General features: G+C 43.7%; 1 protein-coding gene across 8 annotated transcripts in view; it reads right to left on the reverse strand.

Annotated features, from left to right (window-relative positions):
- Positions 1–21,802, reverse strand: part of ano5a (anoctamin 5a) — a 263,256-nt gene that overhangs the window by 123,046 nt on the left and 118,408 nt on the right. For all 8 annotated transcript variants that reach the window (XM_070899713.1, XM_070899709.1, XM_070899714.1 and 5 more), the window contains one exon: positions 254–364. In XM_070899713.1, the coding sequence (XP_070755814.1) occupies positions 254–364 (111 nt within the window). The remainder of the gene's footprint in view (positions 1–253; positions 365–21,802) is intronic.

Raw genomic sequence — 21,802 nt, forward strand, 5'->3', positions numbered from 1 at the left:
ACAAATGTGAAAGAAACAGTAAAAGTGAAGAACTCAATGCTAAATCTCTGAGCAAACTATATAGAATCATCGAATAATACAGCACAGAAGGAGGCCATTCGGCCCATCGTACCTGTGTTAGAGCTTATCACAAGGTATTATCAAAGACGATGAGGTCAATTCTAGTGTTACATCTCCTAAACTTTAGGCCTACAATTACTCAATGACTATTATGTGCAGAATGGACGCAGAGTATTAAAAGCATGGTTCTTACCATTTTCTTTTCTGCATCTTTAAGATCATCCACATACGAGAGGATGAAGTCAATTCTTCTGACCCCATCACAGAAGAAGACAGAGTCTTTGCTTTGGATATGTTTGTCAATCTGAGAAATAAGCAGAAGATACACTATGAAAAACTGGCCCGTGATTCTGTTCTCCCGACTCTGGCTGTTTAAAAATCAGAGCTATTACAGGGTAAAACAGACCAACTATCCATATTGCATCAGGCAACTGTTTACTCACAAAAGGCAGATAACCACAAGACACAGCCACAGCTCAGAGACCATGCACACGTCTGCAACAAAAGCAATGATGTATGCAGGGATCTGCTCCAGAATGGTCTTGATCCTGTCAAAATGCCTTCTGGACACAACACTGGGCTACTCATTCATTTGCAATCTACAATTACCGATCACAGTCGTGTTTGTAATACAATGGCCCAAATTTTGAAGTGGGTATGATGGTGTACTCAGAGTACGCCATTCAATATAAATTGGTGCTTTTTATGTGTGTATGAGAGAGAGATGTACACAAGCGCGCAATTTATATTTTAATAGCCTGGTAAAAACATCTAAAGTCAAAACACACTTCACACAATGCAGTGCGTGCCCTCAGAATGTTTGACTTTGCACAGACTTTTAAGCAGAAATCAATTCAAGATTTCAAGGATAACTTTTACTTTTGTTTCAACAGTGTTTAACGAGGAGATGTTATCTTTCGTATACTTTAGTTTTATATTAAATGGAGAGCACACATCCAAATCGTGCAATCTTACCGTAGTTCTTGGGCTGGAATTTGCAATGGCTGACCGCCTGGTTTCTGGGTGGTATTGGCCATTGTGGGCAGTAATCAGGTAAGCGAGAAATTCTTTACCTGAGTTACACCGGCGATTTCGAGGTACCGCTGGGTAGTGGACCGCTGGCATGCACCGTCCTGAGATCACCCTGGCGCGATATTTGGCTCAGCGGTGACCCATAGCTGAGTTTTTTTTTTTAAAAACACCCACGAGGATCAGGGGAGCTGGACGGTAGGTGAGTAGCTCGCCAAGAAAAAGGTTAGTGATTGTTTTTTTACTTATTATTTTAAAAATCTGTTGTGGTTAGTTAGTTTAAAAAGTGCCTTGGGAAAGTTTTAAAAATTTTTTTAGGTGATGTTTTGTGAAAAATTATTTTTATTGTTTTTCTGCTGTTAGGCCCAACCCACAGCCTCGGGGTAAATTTTTATGATTTTTGCTTAGGAACCACCCAATGGACCCTATATTGCACTTTTTCACCCAGAATGGGGGTGCAAGGCCCATGTTTTTCACTCAGTGGATTTTTTTTTTATTGGGGGGGGGGGGGGGGGGGGGGAAGGAGTTTTCGCCGGCAATAATCTTCCCAGTCTTAGCGGTCTATCGGGCGCTGGCAGGCTGATAGGAAATTTTAAGTTATTTTTGCAAGTTTCATGTGAACACACTTTTTTTTAAGCATACTCTATTTTACTTTCAGTTAAATTCTAAAAGATTAACCAGATTGCTCACGAAAAAATATCCTTTGGAATCACAGAAAGCCAGAGACAGTTAGAAAGTATTGATTTTAATTACTTGGAAAGTTGAATAAAAAAGTTAAATAAAGTGAACACCTATCAGATTTCAGTGACCAACTCTCTCATTTCAACTCAAAAATGAAAAACGTTACAAACAATATTGGGTTGGAGTTGGATCCAAAATTGCAGTGGCAAGAAGCAGAGGATAATGGTTGATGGGTGTTTTTGTGACTGGAAGGCGGTTTCCAGTGGGGTTCCACAGGGCTCAGTACTAGATCCCTTGCTTTTTGTGGTATATATATCAATGATTTGGATTTGAGTGTAGGGTGTATGATTAAGACGTTTGCAGATGTTACAAAAATTGGCCATGTGGTTGATAATGAAGAAGAAAGCTGCGGACTGCAGGAAGATATCAATGAACTGATCAGCTGGGCCGAAACGGTGGCAAATGGAATTCAATCCAGGGAAGTGTGAGGTAATGCATTTGGGGAGGGCTAACAAGGCAAGGGAATACACACTAAATGGTAGGACACAGAAGTGTAGAGGAACAGAGGGACCTTGGAATGCATGTCCAAGATCTCTGAAGGTAGCAGGGCTGGTAGATAAGGTGGTTAATAAGGCATACGGGACACTTTCCTTTATTAGCTGAAGCATAGAATATAAGAGCAGGGAGGTTATGCTTGAACTGTATAAAACATTAGTTAGGCCACAGCTATAGAGTACTGCGGAAAGTTCTCGTCGCCACATTACAGGAAAGATGTGATTGCACTTGAGAGAGTACAGAGGAGATTTACGAGAATGTTGCCAGGACAGGAGAATTTTAACTATGAGAAAAGTTTTGATAGGCTGTGGTTTTTTCTTTGGAACAGAGGAGGCTGAAGGGAGAACTGCGTACAATTCTGGTCACCACATTACACGAATAATGTGATTGCACTAGAGAGGGTACAGAGGAGAATTTTAGCTATGAAACTGAGATGAGGAGGAATTTCTTAGAGGGTTGTAAATCTATGGAATTCCCTGCCCCAGACAGCTGTGGAGGCTGGGTCTATGAATATATTTAAGGTGGAGATAGACAGATGTTTGAGCGATAAGGGAGTAAAGCATTATGGAGAGCGGGCAGGAAAGTGGAACTGAGTCCATGATCAGATCAGCCATGATCTTATTGAATGGTGGAGCAAGCTCGATGGGCCAAATGGCCAAATCCTGCTCCTATTTCTTATGTTCTTATGAGGAATGATTGGTTAGGCTGGGGTTGTTTTCTTTGGAACAGAGGAGGCTGAGGGGAGACCTAATTGAGCAGTATAACATTGAGAGGCCTAGATAGAGTGAATAGAGTGGATAGGAAGGATCGATTTCACTTAGCAGAGAGGTTAATAACCAGGGGGCATAGATTTAAAGTAAATGGTAGGAGGTTGGTGGGGGTCTGGAACTCACTGAAAGGGTGGTAGAGACCAATATTGTTTGTAACGTTTTTCATTTTTGAGTTGAAATGAGAGAGTTGGTCACTGAAATCTGATAGGTGTTCACCACCACCTTTTTGTAATATGGAGACCAGAAGTGCACACAGTGCTCCAAGTGTGGTCTGACCAAGGTTCCATGTAAAAGTAATATGATCTCCCTGCTTTTGTATTCTATTCATCAGTACTGGTCAATTACAAGAGAATCAATTCTGCTGCTTTAAGGCAGCAAAGAAAGCACATACCACGCTGTACAATGCATTATTATTTCCAGTTTCTCTGGATAATAATCCGAATTGAGATGAGCCCCAGATTCAAGGAGTATTTCTCAACAAATTGGATTTGCATTTTACTGTATGTGTCATACTACGCTACTTTATAAAATAAAAAGGAATGTCTTTATAAGCTGATTTGTCATGCACATTATATATAACATCGGATTACTTAGGATATATGGCACAGAAACAGGCCATTCAGCCCAACAAGTCCATGCCAGCGTTTATGCTCCACTCGAGCCTCCTCCCATCTTTCATCATCTAAATCTATCCGCATAACCCTCTATTCCCATCTCCCTCATATGCTTGTCTAACTGCCCCTTAAATGCATTTATATTATTCACTTCAACTACTCCCTGTGGTAACAAGTTACACATTCTCACCACTCTTTGGGTAAAGAAGTTTCTTCTGAATTCTCTATTGCATTTCTTGGTGACTGTCTTATATTGATGGCCTCGAGTTTTGCTCTTCCCCACAAATGGAAACATTCTCTCTGTATCCACTCGATCAAAACCTTTCATAATTTTAAAAACCTTTATTAATCACCACTCAGCTATCTTTTTCAAGAGAAAATATATGTTCATCCTTTCCTGATATGTAAAGCCTCGCATTTGTGGTAGCATATTTGTAAATCTTCTCTGCACCCTCCCCAGTGCCTCTATATCCTTTTTATAATATGGTGACTAGAACTGTACGCAGTACTCAAAGTGTGGTCTAACCAAGTTTCGATACAAGTTCAGTATTACTTCCCTACTTTTCAATTCTATACCTCTCGGAATAAACCCTAGTTTTGCTTTTTTAATGGCCTTTAATGGTCGCAACTTTTAGAGGTGTGCTTATTTGTACTCAGATCCCTTGTTCCTCTACTCCACCTTCAAGCAATAAATTATCTCACTATTCTACCTACCAAAATGTAATACCTCACATTTATGTGTGTTGAACTTCATTGCCAATGATGTGCCCATTCTGGAAGTTTATAATGCAGTCCTCCTCAGTATTGATAATCCAATCCCCCCCCCAAACTTGGTGTCATCTACAAAGCTAGGTAGGACAGTAAACTGTGAGGAGAACACGAAGGGCTGGATGGGTCCGCCAAATTTACCGACCAAACTTTCGTTATGGTGCCCCCCTCCCCCAGCTGTAATGTGCAATGGCTGATTTAGCACCAGTCAGCTCTTCAACCGATTCCGAAGAATTTCAGGGCAGAGGGCGCAAACATTTTCAAGGCGTTAAAATTACCGCTCCACTTGGGTTACCGCCCCAAATGAGTTTGCAAACAGATATAGATTGACTAAGTGAATGGGCAGTAAGGTGACAGATGGAGTATACTGTAGGGAAATGTGAGGTTATTCACTTTGGTAGGAAGAATAGAAAAACAGAATATTTTTTTAAGTGGTGCGAAACTTTCAAATGTGGGTGTTCAGAGACATTTGGGTGTCCTCGTGCAAGAAAGCTAGCATGCAGGTACAGCAAGCAATAAGGAAGGCAAATGGTGTGTTGGCCTTTATTGCAAGGGAGTTGGAGTATAAGAGTAAGGAAATCTTGGTACAATTGTACCGGGCCTTGGTGAGACTACATTTGGAGGACTCTGCACAGTTTTGGGTCTCCTTATCGAAAGGACAGATGTACTTGGCTTGGAGAAGATGCAACATAGGTTCACTAGATTGATTCCTGAGATGAGAGGGCTGTCCTATGATGAGAGATCGTGTAGAATGGGCCTATATTGTCTAGCGTTTAGAAAAATGAGAGGTGATCTCATTGAAACATGCAAGATTCTGAAGGGGATTGACAGGGTAGATGCTGAGAGGTTGTTTCTCCTGGCTGGAATGTCTAGAACTAGGGGTCATAGTCTCAGGACAAGTGGTATGCCATTTAAGACCGAGATGAGGAGGGAATTCTTCACTCAGAGGGTTGTGAATTATTGGAATTCCCTGCCCCAGAGAGCTATGGATGCTAAGTCTTTGAGTATATTCAAGGCTGAGATAGATAGATTTTTGGACTCTAGGGAAAATCAAGGGATATGGAGATCAGGCGGAAAAGTGGAGTTAAGGTTGATCATCAGCCATGATCTTATTGAATGGCGGAGCAGGCTTGAGCGGCCATATGGTCTACTCCTGCTCCTATTTCTTATGTTCTTATGTTCATCTGCAAAAGTAGAAATTGTATTTTTGATTCCAAAGTTTAAACCGTTATTATAAATTGTGAACAGCATGGGTCCCAGCATTGATACTTTTGGAACACCACTGTGAACTACCTTTTACCCCTACTCTCTGCTTTCTGTCTTGAAGCCAGCTAGCTATCCATTCTGCTACTTGTCCCCTGACCTCGCATTCTCTAACCTTGTTCATCAGTCTATTATGGGGTACTTTATCGAAGGCCTTTTGAAAATCTAGATCAATGACATCTACTGCATTACCATTGTCTACCCTCTCTCTTACCTCTTCAAAAAATTCAATGAGGTTGCGCAAGCCATGTAACTATTCATTACTATATTCTTGGTTTCTAGATGTTCTATTTTCTCCTTTAGTAAGGATTGCATTATTTTTCCTACCACTGATGTTAAGCTGAACAGTCAAAAATTCCCTGGACATGTTCTATCCCTCTTCTTAAATATAGGTATTACATTAGCTATTCACCAGTCCTCTGGCACTAGATCTTTTTCTAATTAATTATTAATTATGTGTTCTAATGCCTCTGCTATCTCTTACCTAGATTCTTTTAAAATGCGTTTGATTAGGTAATTTAATATATCCCTTTTAAAAAAAATTTTTTTTAATGCACTTATCTCATTACTAATCTCATCATCCTATGTCATTTCCACCTATTCTATCTCCCTGGTAAATACTGAAGCAAAATAATGATTTAATATTTCAGCCATCTATCACTACCTGTGGTATTATCCTGTCAATCCCTCAACCTTCCTTTTTTATTTATGTGCCCGTAAAATATTTTTCTATTTTGTTTTATGTTCCTTGATAATTTAATTTCATAGTTCCTCTTTGATTTCCTAATTGTTTTTTTGACTTCTCTCCTAATCTCTTCATATTTTCCCTTATCATGCACTCCCCTGCCGTCTATGTACTTAATGTATGCCTCTTTCCTTATCCTCAATTATTCACTTATGGCTTTATTCATCCATGAAGTCTCATTAGTATTAAATTTGTTATTTCCTTTCAGCGAAATATATTGTTCCTGCACTCTGTTTAACACCATTTTATTTCTCATTGCTGTTCTACATTGTTGTTTGCCAATATTGTTGCCCATTTTATTTTCCCAAGTTCTATTCTCAGCCCCTCAAAATCAGCTTTTCTCTAGTCTAATTCCCTGGTTTTTATCATTCTTATGTCCTTCTCAATTATCATCTTAAATTGTATTATATTATGGTCACTATTGCCTAGATGTTCCCCTACTTTTACTTCTCTTATCTGCTCTGGTTCATTCCCCATGACTAGATCCAATAGCAAATCCTCCCTTGTTGGGCTTTTTACATATTGGGTTAGAAAGGAGTCCTGTACACATTGCAGGAACGCTATTCCCATATCCCCTTTACCTACCTCTTCTGTCCAATTAATATTGGGGTAGTTGAAATCCCCCATGATTATTATTCTATGTTTTTTTTACTAATTTCCCTAATTTTTCTGCATATTTCTTCCTCCACCTCTCTTGCACTATTAGGTGGTCAGTAGACTACCCCTATTAGTGTGATTGATCTCTTATTATATTTTATCTCTATCCACACAGATTCCATTTCTGTCTTGCTGATAGCTGCGTCACTTTTTTCTACTGCCGTTGTTATCCCTACTCCACCTCCCCTTTGCCCCCCTCGATCTTTTCTAAATATGTTATACCCTGCAATGTTTAATTCCCAGTTCTGATTTTTCTGCAGCCATGTCTCAATAATCCCAACTATGTCTGGTTTCTCGCAGCCTATGATTGTCTCCAAAATCTGTTTTATTAGGGACACTGTGCATTGCTGTACAACCGTTTAGCACATTTTTAAATAGGATTTCCTCTCACTTTATGTTTAACCACCTTTTTAGATTCCTGTTCTATAACTTTATTTATTCCCTTGCCATCAATGTCCTCCCTTACTTTATTCTTTACTATGCTCTCTTTCCTCAGCTGTATGTAGCTCAGTGGGTAGCATGCTCACCTCAGAGTCAGAAGGTTGTGGGTTCAAATCCCACTCCAGGGACTTGAGCACATAAATCTAGGCTGATACTCCAGTACAGTGCTGAGGGAGTGCTGCAGTGTCGGAGGTGCTGTTTTTCAGATGAGACATTAAACTCAGGCCCCATCTGCTCCCTCAGGTGGATGTAAAGGATCCCATGGCACTATTTCATAGGGGAGTTATCCCCGGTGTCCTGGCCAATAGTTATTCCCTCAAAAAACAGATTATCTGGTCATTATCACATTACTGATTTTGGGAGCTTGGTGTTTGCAACATTACAACAGTGACTACACTCCAAATGTAGTTCATTGGCTGTAAATCACTTTGAGATGGCTAGTGGTCGTGAAAGACACTATATAAATGCAAGTCTGTCTTTTTTCTTTTCCTGTTTTGTTTATATTTAGGCTGGTTACTTTTCTTGTAGATCCCTCCCCCCATCTTACTAGTTTAAAGCGTTTGCCACCTCCTAGGACATGGGTGCCATCCCTGTTCAGGTGGAGCCCATCCCATCAGTACAGCTCCTTCCTGACCCAGAACTGATGCCAGTGCTCCATGAAAAGGAAACCATCTTTCCCACACAAGCACTTTAGCCACGTGTCAAGTCTCCTAATCTGGCTGCTTCTATGGACAATGACAACTGGATTTACTCCTTCCATTTCCAAGTTCCTCTCCAGCGACCATGAGATATCCTGGCAACACACCCTTCGAGATTCTCGTTCTTGGCTGCAGATCTATCTATCCCCCTAATTATGGAGTTCCCTAGTACTACAGGTGCAGCGTTTAAAATTCGGAGTTCTGGAATCCGGAATGTTCGGGACGATCGTTGGCAGGGTCGTTTGGAATCCATAAAATGTTCCGGTATCCGGACCCGACGACCCTGCCAACCCTCGGGTCTTGCCTCGCCACCGCTGCCCTTACCTCGGGGCCTCCTCGCCAGCCCGCCCGAACACCTCAACAGGGCCCCGCCTGAACACTTCCTCGGCGGGGCCCCACCTGACCGCAACCTCCTTGGTGGGGCTGGACAATGCAGAACCCCCTTTCTGACGTTCCGAACTCCGGAAATACACAAGCCTGGGCTTGGGTGTTTCCGATTCGTGACGTCAGAAAGCAAATCGAAAGTCCGGAAAAGCCCGGAATCCGGAATGGCCTCGGTCCAGAGGGTTCCAGATTTTAGGCACTGTACCTGTACCAAATTTCTATTCTGCCCTTCTCACCCCCTTGGACAGCCTTCTGAGCCACGGTGCCTTGGTCTGCATTGGGGCTGTCCTCCCTGCAGTCTTTCTCCTTGTCCTCACAGGTAATGAGTACATCGTACCTGTTGGACAGGACCATTGTCTGTGGGACGTCTTTCTCAACCTCTCCTAAATCCCCACTCTCCAACAGTCACATACCCTCCCTTTCCTGAACCTGTGCTTTCCTCTGGGGTGTGACGGTGTTCTGGATAAAACTGTCCAGAAATTCCTCCCCCTCCCTTATGTGTTGGAGTGTCTCCAATTCGCACTCCAGCTCAATGACTCAAAGCCGAAAAGATTACAGATGGAGACATCTCCTGCAGATGCATTTTCTCAGGGAAGTCTCGATGTCCACAAGCTCCTACATACTGCAGTCTGGACACATAACCTCCTCTGCCATATCTTAGTCTAACCTTGTTTTATTTATTTAATTTTTTCCAATCTTTATTCAATGATTATTTATAGGTGTATGCACATGTACATTGCAGTATCCTTTAGCTGTGTCCTGACCATACAGACTAGTCAGATATAGCTTATCGCTTTATTCAGACCCTATCCAGAGCTAGCAGGGTTGTACACAAAGTCCTCCAACTAGAAGGACATGGGCAGCAGGTGCATGGGAACACCATCACCTAAAAGTTCCCCTGCCAAGTCACACACCATCCCACCTTGGGTATATACCACCGTTACTTCATCGTCGCTGGATCAAAATCCTGGAACTCCCTCCATAACAGCATTGTGGGAGTACCTTCAAGAAGGTGGTTCACCACCATCTTCTCAAGGCAACTAGGGATGGGCAATAAATGCTGGCCTTGCCAGCGATGTTCATGTCCAGAGAATTCATTTTTTTAAAGTAACACCTGAGTCTTCCTGCCAAATATTTATTTTTCTACAGATACATCATAGCTGTGACTATGGGCTCGTAATGGGAAGGTCTCTGTATTTAAGGAAGGATATACTTGCATTGGAGGCTGTTCAGAGAAGGTTCATGAGGTTGATACCGGAATTGAGGGGGTTGACTTATGAAGATAAATTTAGGTTGCGCCTCTACTCATTGGAGTTCAGAAGAATGAGGTGTGATCTTATCGAAACTTATAAGATAATGAGGGGGTTCGACAAGGTGGATGCAGAGAAGATATTTCCATTCATCAGGGAAACTAAAACTGGGGACATAGTCTCAGAATAAGGGGCCGCCCATTTAAAACTGAGATGAGGAGGAATTTCTTCTGAGAGTTGTGAGTCTGTGGAATTCTCTACCCCAGAGAGCTGTGGAGGCTGGGTCACTGAATATATTTAAGGCGGAAATAGACAGATTTTTGAGCGATAAGGGAGTAAAGGGTTATAGGGAGCGGGCAGGAAAGTGGAGCCGAGTCCATGATCAGATCAGCCATGATCTTATTGAATGGCGGAGCAGGCTCGAGGGGCCAAATGGCCTAATCCTGCTCCTATTTCTTATGTTGACATGAATTTATATATCACCTGGTCATGATCTCAGGATGTCCCAAAGCTGTTCATGGTCACACAGTACTTTTTGACACGTAGGCTTCATCGTAATGTAGAAAACATGGCAGCCAATTTACACAGAGCAAGAGTCCACAGACATCAATGAGATAATGACCAGATAATCTGGTTTTGGTGCTGCTGGTTGAGGGATAAACATTGGCTTACCTGCTCTTCTTCAAATAGTGCCGTGGGATCTTTTATAGTCACACGAGAAGGTAGACAGGGCCTTGGTTTACCGTCTCATCTGAAATATCAGCCTAGATTATGTGTCAAGTTTCCAGAGTGGAGCTTGAACTCACAATCTTCTGAGTCAGGGACAAAAGTACTATTCTGAGCCAACGCTGATACATTGGCCTAGAAATCGTGGCCTCCCCTGGTCTTTACTGAGTGTACACGAACCCGGGAAGCTATTGCAAAAGACGGTTTTCAGCGCGCAATGCTTGACAGATCGCACATATCTCCACAGCCAGGATATTCGCATGGGCAAAATTGCAGTATTTACCCACATCTTGCCCAGCGGATGTCCTGAAAACTCTTGCGCCTGATAAAAGCAGGCGAGTAGCCAACTTTTACAGACGTAAGAATTTTAAAACATACAAAAACATAGTAAAATAAAATTTAAAAAACACATTTTAATGTTAAAAACCCTGCCCGACTCCAGTGTTCCTGACGACTACGTGTGCGGGAAGTGTATCCGCCTCCAGCTCCTGACGGACCGCGTTGCGGAGTTGGAGCTGAGGGTGGATTCACTCTGGAGCATCCACGATGCTGAGAATGACGTGAGTAGCACGTGTAGCGAGTTGGTCGTACCGCAGGTAAAGGGTCCACAGCCAGATAGGGAATGGAAGACCAGCAGGAAGAGCAGTGTAAGGAAGGTAGTGCAGGGGTCCCCTGTGGTCATCCCCCTGCAAAACAGATACACTACTTTGAGTACTGTTGGGGGGGGATAACTCATCAGGGGAGGGCAGCAGCAGTCAAGTTCATGGCACCATGGCTGGCTCTGTTGCACAGGAGGGCAGGAAAAAGAGTGGGAGAGCGATAGTGATAGGGTGATAGGGGATTCAATTGTAAGGGGAATAGATAGGCGTTTCTGCGACCGCAACCGAGACTCCAGGATGGTATGTTGCCTTGCTGGTGCAAGGGTCAAGGATGTCTCGGAGCGGGTGCAGGACATTCTAAAAAGGGAGGGCGAACAGCCAGTTGTCGTGGTGCACATTGGTACCAACAACATAGGTAAAAAAAGGGATGAGGTCCTACGAAACGAATTTAAGGAGCTAGGAGCTAAATTAAAAAGTAGGACCTCAAAAGTAGTAATCTCGGGATTGCTACTAGTGCCACGTGCTAGTCAGAGTAGGAATCGCAGGATAGCGCAGATGAACAAGTGGCTTGAGCAGTGGTGCAGCAGGGAGGGATTCAAATTCCTGGGGCATTGGAACCGGTTCTGGGGGAGGTGGGACCAGTACAAACCGGACGGTCTGCACCTGGGCAGGACCGGAACCAATGTCCTAGGGGGAGTGTTTGCTAGTGCTGTTGGGGAGGAGTTAAACTAATATGGCAGGGGCATGGGAACCAATGCAGGGAGACAGAGGGAAACAAAAAGGAGACAAAAGCAAAAGACAGAAAGGAGATGAGGAAAAGTGGAGGGCAGAGAAACCCAAGGCAAAGAACAAAAAGGGCCAATGTACAGCAAAATTCTAAAAGGACAAAGGGTGTTAATAAAACAAGCCTGAAGGCTTTGTGTCTTAATGCAAGGAGTATCCGTAATAAGGTGGATGAATTAACTGTGCAAATACTTGTTAACAAATATGATGTGATTGGGATTACAGAGACGTGGCTCCAGGATGATCAGGGCTGGGAACTCAACATCCAGGGGTATTCAACATTCAGGAAGGATAGAATAAAAGGAAACGGAGGTGGGGTAGCATTGCTGGTTAAAGGAGATTAATGCAATAGTTAGGAAGGACATTAGCTTGGATGATGTGGAATCTATATGGGTAGAGTTGCAGAACACCAAAGGGCAAAAAACGTTAGTGGGAGTTGTGTCCAGACCGCCAATCAGTAGTAGTGATGTTGGGGAGGGCATCAAACAGGAAATTAGGGGTGCATGCAATAAAGGTGCAGCAGTTATAATGGGTGACTTTAATATGCACATAGATTGGGCTAACCAAACTGGAAGCAATACGGTGGAGGAAGATTTCCTCGAGTGCATAAGGGATGGTTTTCTAGATCAATATGTCAAGGAACCAACTAGCGGGGAGGCCATCTTAGACTGGGTGTTGTGTAATGGGAGAGGATTAATTCGCAATCTCGTTGTGCGAGGCCCCTTGGGGAAGAGTGGCCATAATATGGTGGAATTCTGCATTAGGATGGAGAATGAAACAGTTAATTCAGAGACCATGGTCCAGAACTTAAAGAAGGCTAACTTTGAAGGTATGAGGCGTGAATTGGCTAGGATAGATTGGCGAATGATACTTAAGGGGTTGACTGTGGATGGGCAATGGCAGACATTTAGAGACCGCATGGATGAATTACAACAATTGTACATTCCTGCCTGGCGTAAAAATAAAAAAGGGAAGGTGGCCCAACCGTGGCTATCAAGGGAAATCAGGGATAGTATTAAAGCCAAGGAAGTGGCATACAAATTGTCCAGAAATAGTAGCGAACCCGGGGACTGGGAGAAATTTAGAACTCAGCAGAGGAGGACAAAGGGTTTGATTAGGGCAGGGAAAATGAAGTACGAGAAGAAGCTTGCAGGGAACATTAAGACGGATTGCAAAAGTTTCTATAGATATGTAAAGAGAAAAAGGTTAGTAAAGACAAACGTAGGTCCCCTGCAGTCAGAATCAGGGGAAGTCATAACGGGGAACAAAGAAATGGCGGACCAATTGAACAAGTACTTTGGAGGACACTAAGGAGGACACAAACAACCTTCCGGATATAAAAGGGGTCAGAGGGTCTAGTAAGGAGGAGGAACTGAGGGAAATCCTTATTAGTCAGGAAATTGTGTTGGGGAAATTGATGAGATTGAAGGCCGATAAATCCCTAGGGCCTGATGGACTGCATCCCAGAGTACTTAAGGAGGTGGCCTTGGAAATAGCGGATGCATTGACAATCATTTTCCAGTATTCCATTGACTCTGGATCAGTTCCTATCGAGTGGAGGGTAGCCAATGTATCCTCCTCGCAGCTCACACTGCCACCCAACTTAGTGTCATCCGCAAATTTGGAGATACTACATTTAATTCCCTCGTCTAAATCATTAATGTACAGTGTAAACAGCTGGGGCCCCAGCACAGAACCTTGCGGTACCCCACTTGTCACTGCCTGCCATTCTGAAAAGTCCCCATTTACTCCTACTCTTTGCTTCCTGTCTGACAACCAGTTCTCAATCCATGTCAGCACACTACCCCCAATCCCATGTGCTTTAACTTTGCACATTAATCTCTGCCAATGTAACCCCACTTTTTAAAAAAGGAGGGAGAGAGAAAACAGGGAATTACAGACCGGTCAGCCTGACTTCGGTAGTGGGTAAAATGATGGAATCAATTATTAAGGATGTCGTAGCAGCGCATTTGGAAGGAGGTCACATGATAAATCCATGCTGACTTGGACCTGTGAAAGGGAAATCATGCTTGACAAACCTTCTGGAATTTTTTGAGGATGTTTCCAGTAGAGTGGACAAGGGAAAACCAGTTGATGTGGTATATTTGGACTTTCAGAAGGCTTTCGACAAGGTCCCACACAAGAGATTAATGTGCAAAGTTAAAGCACATGGGATTGGGGGTAGTGTGCTGACATGGATTGAGAACTGGTTGTCAGACAGGAAGCAAAGAGTAGGAGTAAATGGGGACTTTTCAGAATGGCAGGCAGTGACAAGTGGGGTACCGCAAGGTTCTGTGCTGGGGCCCCAGCTGTTTACACTGTACATTAATGATTTAGACGAGGGAATTAAATGTAGTATCTCCAAATTTGCGGATGACACTAAGTTGGGTGGCAGTGTGAGCTGCGAGGAGGATGCTATGAGGTTGCAGAGCGACTTGGATAGGTTAGGTAAGTGGGCAAATGCATGGCAGATGAAGTATAATGTGGATAAATGTGAGGTTATCCACTTTGGTGGTAAAAACAGAGAGACAGACTATTATCTGAAAGGTGATAGATTAGGAAAAGGGGAGGTGCAACGAGACCTGGGTATCATGGTACATCAGTCATTGAAGGTTGGCATGCAGGTACAGCAGGCGGTTAAGAAAGCAAATGGCATGTTGGCCTTCATAGCGAGGGGATTTGAGTACAGGGGCAGGGAGGTGTTGCTACAGTTGTACAGGGCCTTGGTGAGGCCACACCTGGAGTATTGTGTACAGTTTTGGTCTCCTAACCTGAGGAAGGACATTCTTGCTGTTGAGGGAGTGCAGCGAAGGTTCACCAGACTGATTCCCGGGATGGCGGGACTGACCTATCAAGAAAGACTGGATCAACTGGGCTTGTATTCACTGGAGTTCAGAAGATTGAGAGGGGACCTCATAGAAACGTTTAAAATTCTGATGGGTTTAGACAGGTTAGATGCAGGAAGAATGTTCCCAATGTTGGGGAAATCCAGAACCAAGGGTCACAGTCTAAGGATAAGGGGTAAGCCATTTAGGACCAAGATGAGGAGAAACTTCTTCACCCAGAGAGTGGTGAACCTGTGGAATTCTCTACCACAGAAAGTTGTTGAGGCCAATTCACTAAATATATTCAAAAAGGAGTTAGATGAAGTCCTTACTACTAGGGGGATCAAGGGGAATGGCGAGAAAGCAGGAATGGGGTACTGAAGTTGCATGTTCAGCCATGAACTCATTGAATGGCAGTGCAGGCTAGAAGGGCCAAATGGCCTACTCCTGCACCTATTTTCTATGTTTCTATGTTTTCTATGTTTATTTTAATCCAGAATTTACATTTTTTTTTTTAATCGGAAATATATATATTTTTTTATGTGACATTAACTTTAATTTAAATTAATCTTAAATATGTGGTGGATTTTTTCTATTTTATTTTTATTTGTGTTTGGGTGTTTCTCAATCATAATGAGAACTCCTACTTACGGAGTTCCTATTATTATTAATGAGAAAATACTGTACCTTGATTGGCTGCCTAGAGCCATGTGACTCCAGCTCCAGCATACGCACCTGCTCTGATGCGCATGGAGGGGAGGCCTCAGGACCGGGATCGCTGGTGGGCGCATCAGGATAAGGCAGGTGCGCATCTTTTTTAACCTATTTTTTCACACACCCACGGGAAGCCCTCAACCGGGATTTCTAGGCCATTAAAATAAGAACCACTCCGTTAATTAACTACTCCTGCACTCATCCCAACAAACACGTCAATCCCTCAGCTGCCTCAAGCATTTCAGAAGTAGCAGGTGTGTTGTGCATTACAGTTATTTATACTCAAAGAACTTGTCTAGCTCTGTGCTGTTTTGTCTTGGCTCGGGCCTTTACTCTGAGCTGTTGCCAATGATGCTACCATTTGTGGCCTGGAGGAAGCAGGGGATTGCCTCGAAATAGGAGGATGGCACCATGGAAACAGTGAGTCAGCACACACACATCACAGAGCAAAACAGCCAGCACAACGTGAGTCAGTCACTCATTGAGACCATACATAGAACTTCTCAACTTTTAGGAAATGCTCTTGCAGTGAATAATCTACGTGCTGTCTGAACTGTAAACCACCTTATTCATCACGTCATTTATTCAAACCCACATATTTAAAAGGATTTGAGGCCAATTTTTTTCTTTTAAAAAGCAGCTTTAAAAAAAAAAGTCCCCCCGCCCTCCCAAAGTCATGTTTTAACATTTCTTTTTCAATTTTAAAATGATCTGGTAGTACCAGTTGAACTAAGCCAATTCAACAACAACTTACATTTATGTATCACCTTTAACGTAGTAAAACCGCCCAAGGCTCTTCACAGGAGTGTTTTAAAACAAAATAAAAAAATTTGACACCGAGCCACATTAGAAATAATTCTGGCATGTGAACAAAAGCTTGGTCAAAGTGGTAGGTTTTAAGGAGCGTCTTAAAGGAAATGAGGTGTAGAGAAGCAGAGAGGTTTAGAGAAGGAGTTCCCGAGCTTGGGGCCGAGGCAGCTGAAGGCACGGCCATCAATGGTCGAACGATTATAATCAGGGATGCTCAAGAAGGCAGAATTTGAGGAGCACAGGCATCTCGGGGGATTGTGAGGCTGAAGGAGATTAGAGAGATAGGGAGGGGTGAGGCCATGGAGGGATTTGTAAACAAGGATGAGAATTTTGAAATCGATGTGTTGCTTAACCGGGAGCCAATATAGGTCAGCGAGCACAGGAGTGATGGGTGAGCGGACCTTGGTGCAAGTTATGATAGAGAATTCAAGCTCTGCAGCCCGGCTGCAGTTTTGAGAAAACACAGACCACATTGTATTAAGTCATCAATCAACTTGACATTTTAGGACCTTGGATAGCGAGCCAATTAAAAGGTCAACAGACTATCAATTGAGCCAATAAGGTCAAAGAAGGAGAGTTCTTTTCTGTAAATTGAACCAGGTATAACGTACAGCCATTTTGGCCATGTGGTCTCAGAAGGACAGAGGCCTGGCTTAAAGCCAAGAGCTTGTTGCTGCTGCCAGAATAAAATTACATTAAAACTACAACCGGAGTTCGTATTTAATTGGAAATTAAGAGATCTAACAATTTTGGCATCACAAACAGGATCACTGAGGGAAGAAACTGAATTTTGGACATTGGACCTACATACTGAGGTAAGGACTCCTCTTTATAAAAGTCCTCGGTCAAAAGTCTAAATTCGCCTCTCCTTCTACGCGATTCCGAAAGCCTCCGGTTTGCGAACCCTCGGTTGGTAGTCGGCTCGAGGTCCCATAGACGTCTAACTTCGACGGTGTGTTAGTTAATTAATCACCGACCCACTGATCGGCTGGAAAGCCTACGACTCGAGACCCCAGAAAAGAAATAAGTATTATGGCAGCAGGAGATAAGAGCAAAAAATTGCCTACAACTGTTAAAGGCGGGCAGGCACCACCTGAGGTTTCGATAGATGAAATCCTCTAACAGTTGAAAGAATACATACAGCAACAATTCAACTTATCTAAAACCTGTATTAAGATCGAAGAAAAATACGGTACCTCCAAAGGTCAATGGTCCTTGGACAAGATTAAAAGGGTCTGGGGAAAAACGACCCGTATGAAAAATAAAAAGCGAACAAGATGGTCCCTAGCCGTTATGGGACAGATCCGAAAGCGGAATGAAATTATAATGCGTTCCCAACATGATCGAAAACTAACCAGTACAAAGGACCAATTGCAAGCTGTTTGTGCACAGCTGCGACAGAAAAGATTTGAACTTGAAAAGTCGGAAGCAGAAGTTAAAGATCTTAAAGGTGATATTAAAGAATGGAAAAAATCATTTGGTCAAGAGACAGTAATAGGAAAAGGAAAATGTATCGGTCAATTCCCAGGGTACCCATGTTTGGATAAATTAAAAGCGCAAACCCGAAGACACGACCGAGGAAGAGATACAGATTCTGAATCCTCCGACGATACAGGGTCGGTGGATGAAGAATTAGGGGTGCGCTTTGCCCCGATTAAAAAAAGACGAGTTTAGTCAAATCAGAAGAGACTGCGGATGAGGGCGGAACCAAAAAAATGAGGAAAAGGGTGTATGCAGGATTCTTATTTCATGATCCGGCAGACCCAGAGAAAATTGATAAATGGTCCAAGGAATAGCCCAATCCAAAGAAAGGGGGAGTAAAAACGTGGGACCAATTGGACCGCTTAAAAAAATATATCAACTTCATCCCTGGGACGGAGTGCAAATTTTGACCATAATGGTGCCAAAAACACAAGGAAGAAAATTGCACGACAAGGTAGAAGAAGCTTTGGGGCAGGATGAGCAAGAATTAAACGCAGGATGGGAGGCGATTAAACACTGGCTGCAAGCCTTCAGTCCAGCTAAGACAGACTGGGGAAAAATTGCAGCCTGCCAACAGAAAGGAACAGAGGAGGTCCTGGAGTATGACGAGCGGTTTAGATGCACGTGGCTAGAACATTCGGGTATGAATAATACGGATGAGGAAATGGATGAACAAATGTTTGGACCCCTGAAAGCAGCTTTCGTGGCAGGTCTAAAGTCAGAACTGTCCAAAATGCTTAAGGTAGTGTTACCGGACTGGGAAGGTAGAGGAACTACCTTTGCAGCATTGGTGGATCGATGTAACCAATTAGATCAGGATATGGGAGCTAAAGTACGAGCTGTACAGGTTATGGGATGGAAATCCCAGGATTCAGATAAACAATTATTAGGAAAATTACCCGGAAAATGTCATTATTGTGGGAAAGAAGGTCACTGGGCCAAGACGTGCAGGGCAAAACAGCAAGGTCGCGGCCGGGGAAGAGGACGCAGCCAGGGATACAATTCAGCCAACAAACCAGGCTTGTCACAAGATAATGACCTCATAGAAGCATTTAAGCGACTGACAATACAACAGAAGGAGTTACTTGGGATAGCAAAAAATGATTAGTCCTGGTCCACCTCCTCGCACGAATACAACAAAGGGGAGATGGGCTATATATAACTGTGAGGGTGGGCGATAAGGATGTGGACTGTCTTTTCGACACAGGGGCAGAATTAACATGCTTACCCCTACAATATGGAGACTTTTTGCCGTTGGATGGTAGGGCACCTACAGCCTATGGAGTTGGGGGCCATAAAATGGAAATTAAAGGACAACACCGGTACTTATAGGGCTGGGTCCACATGAACTAACCACGCCGGTCTGGTTAGGCCCAGTAGATCAACCCCTTTTGGGAATGGACGTTCTAATCCAAATAGATTCATCGTTGCATTTCGAGAATGGTCGGGTGACATGGTCAATTAGAACTTTGAAGAAAGAAGAATTGAAGGAACACCCGATATGGGCTAAAGATAAGAACGATTGTGGCCTACTCCAGATGGAACCTGCGTCATTTACCGGGACCAAGCCTCCATGCACTAAACGGTATCCTATCAGTCCAACTGCCATCGCGGGAATCTTACCAGTTATTCAGCAATTGGAGAAACAAGGGGTGCTTATTAAAATGCATAGCTCCTCCAATAGCCCCGTGTGGCTGGTACAGAAATCTAATGAGACTTGGCGTTTGACTGTCGATTATAGGAAAGCTAACCAGTGTATTGATCAAAAAGCTCCTTTGGTCGCAGATCCCTCCACCATTTTTAATGCCTTCAAACCGGAACATAAATATTTCTCCGTTATAGATATGGCCAACGGATTTGGTCGGTGCCTCTGGCACCGGAGGTTCGACAGTGGTTTGCTTTCACGGTCCAAGGACAACAGTATACTTGGACCCGGTTACCGCAGGGTTTCCACAACAGCCCTACGGTATTTGCGAGAATTACCTCCCCTGTCATCCAATATTTAGACGATATCCTGCTAGCTTCAAACATGGAAGAACAGCATGAACAAGATTTACGAGCTTTGCTGGACCACCTTTGGCTGAAAGGACATAAAGCCAGCATCGACAAAGCACAAATATCCCAAGAAGAGGTTGTATACCTGGGACAAAAGATTTCACAAGGAAAGAGAGAACATACCCAGGATAGAACTGCAGCCATTCGGGCTGCTAAAAAACCCACCACTATTCAGGAACTAAGGTCTTTTTTGGGATTGTGTAACTTTAACAGAAATTGGATTGACTCCTTCACACAGCTTGCTCAGCCATTGAATGATATCTTAAAGAGGAAACGTGCATCTAAAGAAGCCATCACCCTCACTATGGAACAGCAAGAGGCCTTCCTGAGTTTGAAAAAAGGCTTTGTGTTCGGCACCAGCTCTGGGAATCCCCGACAGTGGTAAGCCATTTACCCTGTTTGTTCATGAGAAAGAAGGATATATGACAGCTATTATTGGCTATTATTCGGCAAAACTGGATGCGGTAGCCCTCAGATGGGGAAGTTGCCTAAGGGCCATGGAAGCTACATGTCGAGCGGTAATGATCACTGCGGGTCTCGTCCTCGACCAAAAGCTGATTGTCAAGTGTCCCCACACCGTACACGCTTTGCTGTCTATGAATAGAATGTCTCAGGTGACGGCAGCTAGATGGACCCGCTGGACAGCAGTTTTGGAAGCTCCTAATCTCCATATTGTCCGGGCCAGCCCGGTTAATCCCGCAACTATGCTCCCGATGTCAGAATCGAAGGAGCAAGAGGGGGGGAGAATGTGAAGAGCATGACTGCGTGGAGATTTTAAAAGAAACAGAAGAAGCAGCCTTAGCAGCAGAGGAGCCTCTGCACAACCCAGACCTCATCCTGTTTACAGATGGTTCCTGCTTTGTTGACAATGGTACCAGAAAAGCAAGTTGGGCAGTTACAACCTTATATGAGGTAGTGGCAAAAGGATGTTTACCCTCAGGAACGTCAGCACAACAGGCTGAGTTACGGGCCCTGTCAGAAGCATGTCGAATAGCAGAAGGACAGACAGCTAATGTCTACACAGATTCGCGTTATGCTTTTGGAGTCGCACACGACTTTGGTCTGTTATGGCAGAAAAGAGGATTCCTCACTGCTGCTGGTACACCTATCAGAAATGGAAAAGTTGTCCGAGACTTACTGGAGGCCATACAATTACCTCAGGAAGTGTCCATCTTGAAGTGTAAGGCCCATACCAAGGAAAATACCACAGAAGCACAGGGAAATGCCCGAGTCGACCAGGCAGCTAAAGATGCTGCCTCACAGGGTGTTCCCCCAAAAGAACCAACACAGATGTGCAGATTGAAAGCACTGAGGACTCTGACACGAGACCTTCAAACAATGCAATCAGAGTGCTCCCGAGAGGAAAAATGGACATGGATTGAGGCAGGAATTAAGCTATGTGAAGATGGTGTCTGGAGACAAAGAGTTACCGACAAGCTCGTCGCGCCACAAGCGCTTATGCCTTTTTTAGCCCAACAGATCCACTCGTGGGGACACTTGGCCTCACAACAGATGACGGCACGGTTCCAGAAAAGCTGGTGGGGTCGGGGATTTAAAAAACATGCTCAGCTGGTAGAAAAATAATTCTGGACCCATCACAGTAATGCCCCAACTGAAGCTCCCTGCCCCTGCTGCCAGAATAAAATTACATTAAAACTACAACAGGAGTTCGTATTTCATTGGAAATTAAGAGATCTAACAAGTTAGGACATAGGCTGCCGAGATTTGGAGGCCTTCAAGTTTACATAGGATTGATTGTGGGAGGCCAGCCAGGAGTGCGTAGCAGTAATCAAGTCTAGAGGTAACAAAGGCATGGATGAGGGTTTCGGCAGCAAATGAGCGGAGGCGGAGACGGGCAATATTACGGCGGTAAATAGGCGGTTTTAGTTATTC

Source organism: Pristiophorus japonicus, chromosome 14 (assembly GCF_044704955.1).
Source record: "Pristiophorus japonicus isolate sPriJap1 chromosome 14, sPriJap1.hap1, whole genome shotgun sequence".
Classification (NCBI taxonomy): domain Eukaryota; kingdom Metazoa; phylum Chordata; class Chondrichthyes; family Pristiophoridae; genus Pristiophorus; species Pristiophorus japonicus.